A 14,840-nucleotide genomic window follows, 5' to 3' on the forward strand; every position below is an offset into this window, starting at 1 on the left:
GTTTTCCTCACAGCACAGACGCCTGTCGGAGACCTCCATCTCACCGCCAGGATCCTCCATAGGTTCTCCCAGCAGAGTTATATGTGTAAGTAACCAATGAATCTACAGTCACTGTTCCACATATAAGCCATATTTAAGTTCATTTGCTACCCCAGAAACGGCATTCAGCTATGAAAGTTGGCTTTTTGAGCACTGAAGCACAAGGCCCCTTACTCCCTTGGCCTGTTCATCTGTCTGTGTCTTACCTCATCTGATTATGGTTTAAGTGTCTTGTGAGGCTGCTTGGTGTTAGAGTTTTGATCACTTTGCTTGTTTTCTCATCCGGCATCCAAGTCTTACACTTTATCAAAGTGTTCTCGAAAGTCTTTAGCATCGTGAGCTTTTTTTTTTTTTTTTCAGCTGTGCCAAAGTTTGATTGAAGATCAGGGAGTTGCCGAAACAGTACAGTGTTTTAGTATTACATTTAGTCCAGAAAGTCCTGGACTAAATCCTGGAGAGGGAAGAAATTCCCTTTCTTCTCCATTGTGAGAAGAAAGGGAATTTGAGTTGAGTGTAACTCTGTTAGACAGTATAGGGAAGTTTATCCCTTCTTGACTGAATTTCAGAGATTCCCAATGCCTTGTAGAAGTTTTCATGCCCTTGAAAATTTTTCTTTATCTTTCACATTATATTAACAAATTTCAATACATTTTTGTATATTTTTTTGTCATCAACCAACATAAAGTCATGCAGCATTTGCAGGTGAAATAAATTCTATTTTAAAGCTTGTACTCAGTCCTCCTCAGTACATTTTAGCTGAGGAGGACTGAGTACTGAGTTCTGAGTTCATTTTCCAACTGGAAATGAACTCAGAAAGTTCATTTTCCAACTGGAAAATGAACTTCTGCCAACCAACTCAAGTATTTTGCAGTCTCTAACGATTCTTCTTCCAGAATTACTCTGTATTTGGGATTATCTGGCTTTTGCAGCACCTCTGGTCATCTTCCTGATTCATTGTACAGAAAAGCCTCCCCACAACTTGATGTTTTCACCATCATACTTAACAGTGGAGATGACATAAAAGTTGTCATCTATAATAATGTTTTTGTGAGTCAGGAAGTTATACTTAAGTCTCATGTGACTGGACCACAAACTTGCACAGCCTTACTACGTGATTCCTTTTTTTTTAGGTCTTTCTATGTAAAGAGTTTGAAAAACGTTTTTGTTTTGCCACTTCACAATTATGTGCTACTTTCTGTTGGTGTGTCACATTAAACCCTAATACAAAGAGCTGGAATTTAAGGTTGTAATATAAGCAAATGACTCAAATGGGTGTGAAAACTTTGGAAAGGCAATATAAAACTCCCCTGAGCGTATAGATAAATGATCTCTAGTGTGGAGTTAAGTGGGGTTAACAAGTGAAATACAGTTAGAACTTCCCCAGTCACTGAAGATGTATATTTGGTCATCTATGTAACATAGTGTGAAAGCAATTTTCGATGTTTAATAAGAGCTGAGCGGATATGCAGAGGTGCAGAAAACAATAAATGTAACAGTTGTCACTGCGCAGAGCTCAGAGTTGGATCAGGTCCATCGTTTTAACAGCCATCAGCCTGCTACTTGGCACTCTGCTGAGTGTTGCTCTATATGACAGCTACATTTGCATGTCAGCACACGCCTGCATGCGTGCAGGGCTCGCTGCTCCCTGCCCTTCCTTACTCTGCTCCTCTCACATAATCAATGACCTTTCTGTTTAAGGTGATGGATGATGGAGAATCGCAGTGTAAGCAAGCGTGTCGTGCGTACTGTCTCCTCTCCTTCTCTCCTCCTTCCTCCTGCTTGTGACTGTCTGTGCTTCTCCGTCCTTATTTCCGACAAAAGCCCAGCTCCCTGTGGTCAACAGCTCGCAGCTCTGCCAAGCTCTGCTGTGTGCATGTGTTTGTTTGTCTGTTTATTCTTTTTCTTTTTTTGGCTTGTGCATGCTTGATTAGCTTCCGTTGCTCCTCGCTGCCACTGGAGCTCGCATCGTAACGTGTGACCATTCGTTGTCCATGTGGTTGACCGTCTTGTCTTGTTGCTGCTGTCTCTGTCTGTGGTCGGTGGGTGTGTGTCCTCTCTCCAGGCCAGAGTGGAGAATGAGATCTTTGATTATAAGGACCTTGCTGCCCTGCCAAAGGTCAAGGCCATATATGAGGTCCAGCAGCCAGATCTCATATCCTCCTCATACCAGCCATACCACAGATACACCTCTGATGAAAGGCTAGACACTTTCACCTATGGGGAGGTACTGCTGCCACACACTTGTTGTCTAATGAACCATTGTGCTGTTCCCATCTATTTTCCTTTTTAAGATTTTTTAAGATTTCTGGTTTAGATCAGTTTTTTTTTTTTTTGGCAAAACATGACATTTTAATATTATGACTATATTTATTGGTAAATGAGTGACCACAAAATGTTCATGAATTTATATGACTTCCTTCGATGCAAATTCAGGTCATGTAAGTTCAGCCATTGGTACCATATCCCAGACTGACACTTTGTTAAAATCTGCTTAAAAACTAGGCAACTTCAAGGTGCAGAAAGAAAAAGGGATTTTATTTCATCAGCAATACATTGTCTACATTAGCACTGTGATAATGTCGAACCTGGTTCGCTCATTAGTGATGTTCCAAATGCTGCAGTTTTTTTTTTCCTGTCAGTCACTGATGTACCACCTGAAACATGATTAGCTTTATCCTTTATAAATAGGAAACACAGTGGATTCAAGACCATAACAAATTGTGTTATTGGACACATATCCTGCAACATTTGACTGAAAAACAAATAAAATGTGTTTGAGTAAATAATCTGGAAAACCTGGTTGCATATCTGACAAATGTTGTTTTTGTTTGTTTGTTTTATTTTTTTTCTGCACCTTTTGCTTCAGTTTCATCATTTGGTCTTTTTGGGTACACACACCACACATGTATGACCGCTTGAATTAACCCGAAGTAAACTTAAGCTTCCTAAAAAGGATTATCATGACATTTGCTCATTTGCATCCTCTAGCTAAACCCAGGGTTTAAAAGAACTTGAAATGATGAATAGAATATCATTGTCCAAAGGTATTTGTCAGGACAAGGAGACAATCGTAACTTTACAAAGATTGGATGTTTCTCCAAAAGTGATGAAAACACAAGACCAAAACTTTTCTGGGAGGAAATCAAGAAACAAATCTGGAGGGAGCTGTACAAATTATTTCTACATGTCACAACAGTCTCTTGTATATTTTTGTCCAGGTTAAGGGACAAACTATAGAGCAGAAGCATTTTGTTTCAATAAAAATATCCTGGTCTAGCTAAAATATTCTAAAGGTTTTTGGGAGAATTGCCTTACGATCTGGCAAAATTACATTTCACTTTCAAACGATGTGATTGACTTAAAAAGGATACCACACTGGTTGTAAAATATGGTAATAGTTACTATAACATGGATTTTGTAATTTGATTTCCACTTGAAATCATGAACTTTTCCATTAATCATGCAGACTTGACCCAAAAGTATCTGGTGTCTGTCCAGATAGTATTTTAACCAAACTTTTTCTCAGTTTTGTGATCTTTGGTTTGCAGCAGCAAACACTTGGGTTTATAAGAAAACTGTAGATTTTTATTTAATACCTGTGTCTCAGGTATTAATACATGAGACATACAGCATAATGTTCATTTAATTTACATTTGAGTCTAAAATGTTACTGTCTGTCTCCATTGGTTCCGCAGTCCCTTGGAAATCTCTCTCCGTATTCTCAGGTAAGCGTTTTTGGTTTGAATCCAAGTGGAAGAGCGGGTTCCAATAAGTAAACTGTTGTCAGAGTTTCTGTGGTTTGTTGTTCTTTATTCTTACACCCCTATGAGCTGATACATAACTTAATTTATTTGTCACTGTAGGATTATGACCATCCGGATGCAAAGCAGCTCCGATGCCCCATTCCAGGTTATATTGACTCCCCGACATACAGTCGTCAAGGCATGTCACCCATCATGCCTCACTCTCCACAGCACTTTGGCTACCCTGGTAAGAAAAGTAGTGTGTAACTCAAATTGTTTTCTTGTTTTTTTTACAATACCTATCAAAACTATTGTTTTTAGGTCTTAACCACAAACTTAAATTAATTTTATTGGGAATTTATGTGACAGACCACCAGGTATTATGACGGCAACACCATTCTCTGGGGATGCTTTTCTTCAGCAAAGGACAGGGAAGCTGGTCCAATTAAAAAGGAGGACGGAAAGAGCTAACCACTGGATGCCAGTCGAAGAAAAGCTTTTAGAGGCTGCAAAAGACATCAGAGTTTTGCATTCCTGCATAAGAATAACTCCAAACGGACAGTCAGAGGTACTATGGAGTTGTTTAAATCGGCGCACATTCATTTATGGTCCAAAGTACCGACCTAAATATAATAAACAATTTGTAACAGGACTTACAGATGCTCCTCTTTCAGCCTGACTGAGCTTGGGCAAAGAAAAATGGTCAAATTAGTCAGTCATGTCGGCCTGTCACATAAAATCCCTATAAATGCAGTGATGTTTGTGGTTGGAAATTGATGAAACAAAAACAGTTCAAGGGTATGAATGTTTTATAGGAACTGTGTAGTTCTAATACTGCGGAATTACAGAAAATGCCCATGTACTCCCTATTTTCATGACTTTACCATCAACATGCCTTTTCACTAGTTACAAAAGCCCTAAATAATGCTAATGGGGACAGTATAGCTTACCTCCTGATAACAGAATGTTGCTATACTTGTTTGGCTGCTTCATTTGCTGGATTTGCTCCTTTGCTGACATTTCATGTTACTCTTACACTTGTGCAGTGGCACCGTTGATCCTGCAATTGGAAAGCTATTCTGTAAACAAGCTCAATAGTACTTTACATTACACAAGTGGAAAAGTTATTCTTGCTCATTTGCAAATGTTAACAAATATCTGAGCACATTTCATTCGCATGTGTCAGCACCTTTTCCTCATGCTCATGTCTCCTTTACTCTGACTGGCTGTGGCTGGCTACAGGCTCTGAGAGTGGCAGGAGTTCACCCTGTTATGGCCAAGAGGGGCGATCAAGCACACCCACCACAAACCAGCCCCCTAAACATTTTCATGTTCCAGGTAGGCCTTCACATCTCCCCCCACTGCAGCCTCCACCTCTCTCAACTTTTCTTTTCTTTTCTTTTCAGTGGATGCCATCAGTCGCGGTTTGCTAATGCCAAAGCATTCTGACTATTGTTGTTGTGCGGGTGGCAAAATATGACCAAGTCGTGTCTCTTTGCAACAAATTCTTGTTCGTTAATTTCCCTGCCTTCTATCTTCCACCCCGCAAACCCAGTAGAAATTCACAGCCTCTCCCTTTTGACGCTCCTCCACGTTTCACCTCTTCGTCTCCTGTTTCTCTCCTCAGCCACAGGGGATCCCAACATCTACAGGAAGCCGCCCATCTATAAGAGAACGGGTACAGTTTAGTTCGGTCCCGCCTCGGCCTACCCTCCCGTCCTGTCAGTTTAGTTGTGCCGTGGTCGTGCTCTTCAGCTTCCCCCGATGCTCCTCCTCGGCATCGTCGTAGCGTATAACCCCGCTTTGCAGCAAGAATTCAGAAACGCACTTGCTGAGTTTGTTCTCAGAGCCGGGGGAAAAGGATCTGTGATGTCATTTGCATTTGTGGCAGTAGCTAAATGTGGAAGAGCTGTGTTTCATGTGCATGCCAGAAACATTAAGATCCTACTTCTGCACGCAGTCCATGACAAGTTCTCGACAGGAAAGTAAAGTGGAGAGGGATAGGAATGAAGGAAGGTTTTTGCTCAGGCGTGACAACCAGTTAGTCCTCCGAGAACAGAATGGAGCCAAACAGAAAACGGTGTAAAACCGAATTAGAAAAGCAACCTCTTTTTGGCTCACGAGTCCATTTACTGTATTTCCCAGCCGACAGACATGTTGGCGATCTTAGCTGTGCATTTGTGCCGTCGTTTATCCAGCTGGCACACTGGCGTAGTTAACACAAGATGCTTTTTATTCATTTTTCACAAATCATTAAACTCAAATGCTATTCCGCCGTCTGTATAGCATGCTTCAGTGCATAATTAAAAGATTCGCTGTCCTCTCGTCACACTGCACTCCAAAAGGCTTCTTCAGCTGAGAGTCACAGGATCTGCAGACTGACGATGGTTTATCTCCACCCTTGTCCTGCATGCTCGTCTGTGCTGTGAGCGTGTCGACCCGTGAATAGACGTCGTCTACCCCCTGTGCTTCTCAGCTTGAAAGATTATTTCATCACTGGTCAAAATGTTTTCCTTGGAAGTCAGGATTTTTCGGAAATTTTTAACCCTTTACCTCGTATCATGAATCCTAAGTGTCCTTTATGCCTGCTTAAATGGCGTTCATTATTTAATTCTTTAAATTTAGATCTTCACAGATTTAGACCTTAAATCTGTTTTTTCTATTTTTTTGTTGGTTTTTTTTACATCAAGGCCAGTAATGAATGAATCACATAGCCAGCTTGCAACACACGATGAAAAAAGGCCGCGTGGAAAGCCTTCCCGGCTTTGTGCTCATCCGAACAAAGCTGTCACATTCTCACACCTCCCTCAGGGATGCTCCAATAATGTTTCCCTTTTCTTTTTGCCTTCTTTTTTTATTGCATCCAATCACTTTTATTCACTTCCCTCCACCCTCTGCTCCACTTTGCGCGGTGACCTTGCCTCTGTAAGTATCCCCCTCCTCTCGCTGTTTAACTCAAGTCTCAGTGGATAGATGATTTGTGTGCGTGTGTGTGTGTGTGTGTGTGCCTGCGTGTCCGTTGGCGTTCAGTTGAGCCGAAAGTACTGAATGTGTCGTAAAGACGAGCGTGGCATCATTTGTCATGCACACAGGTATTCAATGGGTTATAGATCGGGGGCTGCTGTGGTTAATGGCCGGCAGAATGAAGAGTGATCTACGTGGCGTTACAGTGCACGTGTTATCGCCCATTTACATCCATCGACTGCGCTCGAGTGCAGAGCGGCATCAGTGTCATGGCATTGTGGTGCTTGTAAAACGACCGTGTACTTCGGGCTAAGCTGTAACTGAACCCACTTTAATCCGAATTGTTGTCCTGCCATTGGCTGAAAATATTGATCTCCGCTGACAGTGAAAACGCCACATATGACAACTGGGAAAATGTAGTGTAAAATTACACTAGCTGGCTGTTTTGTTTTCGTTTTTCCAGTAAAGCCATCTGTTTGAAAGTGATTTATGCTAAAATGCTGGAAAAGCTTTCCAGACTGAGAACAAGTTTAATAAAGCAATATTTTTCTTTAATTCATTTATGATTATCTGTTCAGTATAATCACAGAGTGTATGAGCAAACTCAATCGTTAACTCGAGTAGCTCCATTTGGTATTGACACATTTTTATTTGCAAAATGCTCAGAGCCACACAGATTAGCTTGTCTAAAAATTGCTATGGAATAAAATAGTAATTTTTCTGTTTATATATATTTTTAATGTCCACAACTTTTATTCAGTAATTTGTGACCGTTTCTCTCGAACACCGCACTAGCCTGGACAAGAAAAGCCTTTTCTATATTGCCAACACAAATGTAATGTGCAGAGTTTGACAAACAATATTAGCACTTTAACTAGACTAAGATTTAGTCTTTCTGTTTCAAATTTCAAACACTCCCTTTGCGTGTGGCACAAAACAAAGGATGAATATGGAAGAGGACGTCATAGAAATTGTTAACTACAGCAGAGCATCTCTTACCCTGTAGGCTTGTTTTCCTTGTACTGATTAAATTTACTTGAATGACAGGTTAGATTTTTCTCTAAATTGCAGTAAGACATTGTCGAACTGCAGTAAAAATCGATCAGTTTTAAAGCTCTTCAGAGTGCGTGATTTGGAGGTTTGTCATCATAATCTGACAAGGTATTAAGAATCATGCTGTTAAATGGTATTTAATGTTAAGTGATAGTTACATATATGAATGACTTTTAACTGTATGTTTTTTTTTTCTCTCTTTGTTCCAGACAATCATGTGGAATCAGCCACTAAAAGCAGAACAAGTGAGGATATCCTCCGGTCCTCCAGCCTGTCCACCTACTCTCCAGAGCCATACACACAGTCGGAGTCGGACTATTACCCGTACACCAGCTCCCCGAGAGGTAACGAACCGTCAAGCTGCTTCGTATTCGTTCTTTATTTCATTATTTTCTTCACTCGCTCACTTTGTTGTTGCTGTTTTCTTTACTCTGAGCTACATTTTCATATACGGGAAATCTCTTTTATGTCATTTCTCTCTCTCAGCCTACCGGGTGCCACGGCGACGCTTCTCGACAGGAGGCGATGAAGAGAGTTGGAGTCAGGGTCTTCAAAGAGTGAGAGCTCCACTGTTTTCTCTCTCCCTTTCTTCAGAAAGTGATTAAAGTGACAGTTCTCTGCAAAGAATCAAAAAAAAAAAAAAAAAAAAAGCATTTTTTTTATGACGCCAAAAGTCACTTCTTGTATTTATGGAGTTAAAAGTCTTCCTTGTCTTCTCATTTTCTCCTGCCCCCGTTTTCCCATCCTCCACTCTCTTTCCTTTAAAGATTGGGAGTGGCATCGGACGGATGATTCTCAAGGAGGAGATGAAAGCGAGATCTGGTTCCTATGACAACGACCCCTGGGGCAGCGCGAGGAATTCTCGTTGCGGGAGCAAAGAAACGCTGAACACGACAGGCTACGGCACAACGGCGTACAACAACACCGTCAATGGCTGTGAGGACAACCCCGCCCTTCTCCCCCTGCACTCTGGCTCTCCTTCCACTTTCTGCCTTAAAGTTCATGATCTCTGGGCGCGCTTCTGTACCGCCTCGCCCCGGCCCATGCACAAAAACATTTGAACAACAGCGTTTTATGAGCTTCAAAATAAATCTGTTTTCAGTGGGCTGTAGGCGGAGGGGCAGCGAGGTTGTGACACGGGATCATCGCTGGTGTAGGCGGTGAGGGGGGGAGATAGAAGAGTAGTAAAGTAAGAATAGCTTGATTGTCTGAGTACAGCGTATGTTAAAATGCATGTACTATTATAGTATTAAGAAGAAAACAAAAAAAATCTTGACAGTGTGAAGTATAAATAAATAAAAGCCTGCCTTTCAATTAGTTTTAAAAAAGCAGAAAAAAACCCACTTAAAACAGATGTCACACCTAAAATAGAAGGATGTGACCTTATATGATGATCTTCCTTCCTTGACAAAAAGGACACCGATATGTTAATTTGTGTGGCCACGCTACGAAGATCATCAGTGCAGGAAATCAATCCACAAACACAGTTATGGATTACTTGTCGCCCACCAGAACCAGTGCCTCTGCTGCGAACACCTTTTGGCTCGGTATTATGAAACAACTGGAGTCTTGGATTGTCTGGAAGGTAACGACATACACCTGAGGAACGTGGACACAGCGTAGTGCATTCCTCTGGTTCTAGATTCCTTCAGCAGGAATAAACAGCCAGACCACAGAGGTTGCTGGGTGGCCTTTAACTTCCTTTCTAATCTCTGTGTTGTATTTTTAGCTTGAAATGTCTTAAAAGACATTTTGGGGGGGAACAGACTACAGACGATGTTGAGGAACTCAAGTCTAAAGACTGTAGAGGAGCTGTGCCAAGTAAAATTTAGTTTGTTTTAGTGGAGTACAGTGAGAGCTTCGTAATCACTGCAGTGAGTTGAGTTGAGTTCTAGTGAAAGTTGTTGAAAGGAATCAAAGTGCTTATGACCCTGGGCATGAGCGTAACTGTAGGGGTCACAACTAGAAGAGATTAGCAACATCTATCTGAATGGTACCAAAACTTTAGTGTTTCAATCCACACTTTTTTGTCACAAGTGTACTTTTCCTGTCATGGCGAATTCTAAGCAGGCTGCGCTCACCATGGAGGCCTTTTAAATCCTTCCATAGAGTACTGGTTTGTTGGGTCTCTCAGCCGCTCCACTCATACAGCATTTCTATTGACTTCCTCTTCATTACTGCACAAACCACACAAAATAATATTCACTTTGAAAACTGAAATTCAAACTGCAAACTTTGCCGTCACTACTTTCATCTTTGTAAGTGGTTCATTCCCTTCACTGTGTTTTGCATCAATGCTCGTGTTAATACATTTGTAAAGATTGTGAGATATACCCTTTAAGATATTTTCAAATGGGAGATCTGAAGCAATTTCTTTTTAAATTTTAATCTAAGCTTCGGGGATCCTGCACACTCCTACTTATCTTTCTGATACCAGTTTGCCTTCTGTACGACTGAAATACTTGCTTCCCTCTTTTACACCATTTCACATAAACAAGTTTGCTCTCCATGGACTACTTTTTAAAAATCTCTATCTTTGTATTTATCACACTGTCTTGTATTCACAGCTGCCAACTCCTTGTCCTGTTTTATTTATGGGCACTAAGATCTCTCATTAAAGCCGTTTTCCACATGGGAGGGAAAACCACTGAACAGAGCATGGTGAAAAGAAGCAAAAATCCCCCAAACATATTCAGCAATGTATCTGTGTGTGTTTTGTTTCCATTACTCACTGAGCCTCTAAAGAGCTACATTTCATGGTCTTTTCTGGGCCTCTGACTAATCAGATACTTGTCCTTTCTGTCTTAGAATAGCTAAGATAGAATATAATTGTGTGATCTTTGTCCCACAGCACCAAGATCTCAGTACAGCGCTGATAGTGGTGAGTTTGTCTTCATTGTATCTAAATGTGTTCAGTCTCTGCCAAACACTACTGTGACATACTTTAAGGTGCTAGCTTTCTCTTTATTGTTGTTGATACTTTGTTTGTTTAGTAGCTGTTCAGCTCATGTTGGTTCATAAATAATTTCTACTGAATCATCCAAGCCTCAGTTCCCACATCTGGAATTTGATCTTTTTTTATTATTATTGGTGGCGATCACCATCTCCTGGCCAAATCCAGCATTTAATGCTGGATTTGTACAATGTACAATTCTTTAATTTATTAATTGTGTGTTTTTTGACCATTCTTTAGATTTTGGTTGCAAGTCAGCATCACTACCAGGATATAGGCGCAATGGTATTCAGCGGGTGAGATCAGATTGCACTCCAAAGCTAATTTTAATCATCTATTTTCACCTATTTTTACATTAATGAGGTGTTTTTCATGGGAATTCCCAAAAGCAATTATTTTTGTTAATCTCAATTTCCTTCCTTGCACCTGCAGCCTCAGAGCGCAGATTGCTACCAGTATCAGTATGACGACGGCAGCGAGGTCAACTGGGGAAGTAGAGGTAATTTTAATTGGACTTTATAACACCAAACCTTTGTCAGATTGAAGCAATTAACCCAAACCTTTAATCTCTTTAATCTGTTTATCTTTTCTTGCAGCTGAGTATAAGGTACGGTTAGAAAATTGTTTTCATTTTCTTTCATAAACATAATGAAAAAGTTATTTGGCCCAGATTCCTGAAATGATTAAAAGAACTTTCCTTCTCGGCAGGTTTATCCATATGAATCACTCATCGTCACCACCAGAGGGCGGAATAAGCTGCCTAAAGACGTCGACAGAGCGAGACTGGAAGTAAGTAACGCTGGGAACATAAAGCCTGCAAAATTAAAGGTATAGTCTAAGATTTTAAAGGTTGCAGTAAAATTAACAGATTAATGCTTTTTTTTTTGATTTGATTTTGTCATTTGTACTCTAAATTAGTAAAAGTACACCCCTCTTGTACCTTTACAAAAAGAAAAAGCGCAAAGTGGTCGCACATTTAAATCTTGTCACATTTTGTCTCATTTCAGCCACACCAAATTTTTGAGATTTTATAGGATTGGAAACCCAAAGTAATCCACAGTTGTGGACAAAATAGTATACATGTGCTTGAAAAGTTTTTTAGTTTCTCAAAGTTTTTTTTTTTTTTTTTTTGGTAGAACAGCTTAGCCAGCTAGAAATGCAGCTGCAACTTTTGGTGCATCCGTCTACCAGCTTTCAGCATTGATTGTAATGTTTTTATGAGCTTAAGCTCATTCGGATCAGATGAGTATCTATGAATACCTAACAGATTGAACTTTTACTGGGTCATTGTAGCACTTAGATATGCTTTGTTGTGAACAATTTAAATAAATCTTTTGAGGGCTTCTCATAATACTTTAAAATTGCCTACCGATCTGCGTATCGGTGTATAAATGTGTGCGTGTTTGTGAGCGCGACTGGGTGAATGTGACTCTAGTGTAAAGCGCTTTGAGTGGTCAAAAAATGACTGGAAAAGCGCTATATAAGTTCAGTCCATTTACCATTTTACCATTTACTTGTGTTTTTACTACAATTAAATTCCATAAATATGGACCCTGTTTACTAATCAGGTGGCTTCAGAAGGCAATTTTGCCCAAGATTTTACTTTAGGGATATCAGATTAAATGAATACATATGCACACCACCCTTCTCAGATTTTTATTGATAAAACTTTTCTAGACTAATATACCATTTTGCTTCCACTTCAAAGTAGGCTCCACTTTGTGTTGGTCTAAAAATCCATTAAAATCTGCCGCTGCTACACTACAAAATCTCAAAAAGTTCAATGAGATGTCATTACTTGTTGAATGCACATAGCTTTAAATAGTAGCAGAGTAAATATGCAGGAATTCCAGGTGTAAAAAGGATAAAATAACTCAGTTTTTGCGTCTCTGTCGTCTTAGCGCCACCTGTCCCCAGAAGAGTTCATCCAGGTGTTCGGCATGACCGTGGAGGATTTTGACCGGTTGGCTCTGTGGAAACGGAACGAGCTGAAGAAGCAGGCTCGGCTGTTCTAGTCACACCCAGGTGTGTGTTAAATACTGCCACACGTTGAGTCGCACGGCACCATGAGACGGAGACGCATCTTCTCAGTTCCACTGCCACGTCTGACAAATGTTGTTTGCCACATGACAAACAAAAGCCAGAGTGGACTTTTGGTGACAGTGGTGGAGGGGCGCCGCGCAGAGACGGACTGGAACATGTTTGCCAGTGCAGCCATAGCTGTGTACTAGATTGAAATGTAAGCAATAGAGACGTTCATGCTGTAGTGCAGTTTGTTTGTTTTTTTCCAAGTTGAGACTGTGCTCCCTTACACAGGACCGCATCTGTGACCAGAGCTGCAGGACCGAAACACGATGTGGAGAAATTTGGCTTTGCCTTACTTGTTATGCTCTTTTAGTTACGACTGTGCAGCACCAGCAATCCAAAGGAGTAGAATGTAGATACAGTATATCATTTCTGACACTTTATCTGTGTGAATGATACTAAAGGATGAGTGTGTGAGCGAGTGAATAAGTGTGAGCATACGCCTTTGGTGCAGGGTGCATTTTCTTGACATGTTACCAATCTTTGTTGTCTCTCACGAAACGAAGCATCTTCAGTTGACAGAGAACATCTGCAGTGGGCCAAACTTTTTTGTTTTTATGTCTTTTTGTGAGCTGCTTCAATTAGCGCGAGAATGAAAATCTGCAGCTTAGAAGATGCTGGCCGAATAATTAAAGGCCAGCAGTAGTGCAGCTGTACTGGAACCGAAGAATGTGCAGTTCAGTAGGAACAATGCAAAACTTCATTTCCAGAAAAGTGTGCAGTTTTCACACTTCTAATAGAAATGGAAATCTTTTCACTGTTCTTTTAAACTATAATTTGAGACACAAGTACAAAGGGAATGTTTCTTGACATCTTCATTTTTGAGGGCCACAATTAAGCTTTTTTCCCTTTTTTTTGCAGATAAATATTAAGCGATGCAGTTATTTAAATAAAAATGCAAAAGATGTATTCAATACTATGAAGAATGGAATAGTGACATAAATAAATGTGGCACCTCATAAAAGCCTGTCCTCACTTCTAAAATTTACACTAAACCATTAATGTAAAACTGTCAGGCCAGGAGCTGCCAGTAGGGGAGGCTATTGTCCACCATAGTGGACAATAGCTTCTTGATGGCATCACTGTTCACATTTTCTCAAATTTATAAATCAAGACATACTACAGATAGTTAACTTTGCACTTGTGCCAAATTAATGTCTCAAACAAAACATACCGGTATATGTTTTGGGTTTTTTTAGTTTTTATAAAATAAAGTTTTCTGGAATTGAGGTTTGAGTTTACAAGATATAACGATGCTGTTGTCCTGTTCTTTTCTCTTTCCAATAGAATGATGATGATAGTTTAGGTTGTGCATTGTTTATAAACCTACATTCACTACTATTTATATTCTTTTAGGACGATAATCCAAGAATTTTGTAGCTCCAGAAATTATATCCCCATGCCAGGAGACACTCAGCAAGGTATTTTCCCACACAAAGACCCAGGGTTGTTGAAGACTTCTTTTCAATACTGTTATTTTTGTGATTTTGACACTAAAATTAAACTGCAACTCAGAACAAGTCTCCTTTCTTTCATTATTAGCATATGCCGTTTTGTGATGCATGTTACGATACTTTGATTCTACAAAGTTGAAAATTAATTCAGTCATTTGGTCAGATCATCAAATTAACTGATGTGCACTGGACTAAAACGCATAGAATGGTGTTGATATTCAGTTCACAAAACACCTCAGGTTGCTGTAAATGTGATTTCTAACCGTATTCTAGCTCGTGTCAAGTTTTTATTGGGATCTCATAAATATGAGACTACAAACAATTTGATCACCGTGTTTTATGCAACCACTGCATATTATCAGTTCAGCTTTACAGCTATTTAAATTTTTTTTGTTTGTTTTTTTCAAAACACATTAGAGAAAATTCAAAAGTGGAGGAAAATTGTTTTTATTTTGCAATTTTACAACTTTTTTAAAGTAAATGATTCATAGTTAAGTAAGGGACTTGAAAGATATTAAATAAGGTGGAAACTAGAGGATTTTCCGACAG

At 39.9% G+C, this 14,840-nt stretch overlaps 1 protein-coding gene across 12 annotated transcripts in view; it reads left to right on the forward strand.

Annotated features, from left to right (window-relative positions):
• Positions 1-14,357, forward strand: part of ablim3 (actin binding LIM protein family, member 3) — a 52,012-nt gene extending 37,655 nt beyond the window's left edge. For 3 of the 12 annotated variants that reach the window (XM_032555012.1, XM_032555011.1, XM_032555010.1), the window contains 15 exons: positions 14-85; positions 2,102-2,263; positions 3,735-3,764; positions 3,903-4,029; positions 5,025-5,120; positions 5,410-5,460; positions 8,009-8,143; positions 8,286-8,356; positions 8,567-8,735; positions 10,651-10,680; positions 10,993-11,048; positions 11,185-11,251; positions 11,349-11,359; positions 11,461-11,541; positions 12,654-14,357. In XM_032555012.1, coding sequence (XP_032410903.1) covers positions 14-85; positions 2,102-2,263; positions 3,735-3,764; positions 3,903-4,029; positions 5,025-5,120; positions 5,410-5,460; positions 8,009-8,143; positions 8,286-8,356; positions 8,567-8,735; positions 10,651-10,680; positions 10,993-11,048; positions 11,185-11,251; positions 11,349-11,359; positions 11,461-11,541; positions 12,654-12,767 — 1,272 coding nt within the window. In that variant the 3' untranslated portion in view covers positions 12,768-14,357. The remainder of the gene's footprint in view (positions 1-13; positions 86-2,101; positions 2,264-3,734; positions 3,765-3,902; positions 4,030-5,024; positions 5,121-5,409; positions 5,461-8,008; positions 8,144-8,285; positions 8,357-8,566; positions 8,736-10,650; positions 10,681-10,992; positions 11,049-11,184; positions 11,252-11,348; positions 11,360-11,460; positions 11,542-12,653) is intronic. The other 9 variants (XR_004338056.1, XM_032555013.1, XM_032555015.1 and 6 more) reach the window with 9 other exon arrangements.
• Positions 14,358-14,840: the final 483 nt, after the last annotated feature.

Source organism: Xiphophorus hellerii, chromosome 23 (assembly GCF_003331165.1).
Source record: "Xiphophorus hellerii strain 12219 chromosome 23, Xiphophorus_hellerii-4.1, whole genome shotgun sequence".
In the NCBI taxonomy this organism is placed as follows: domain Eukaryota; kingdom Metazoa; phylum Chordata; class Actinopteri; order Cyprinodontiformes; family Poeciliidae; genus Xiphophorus; species Xiphophorus hellerii.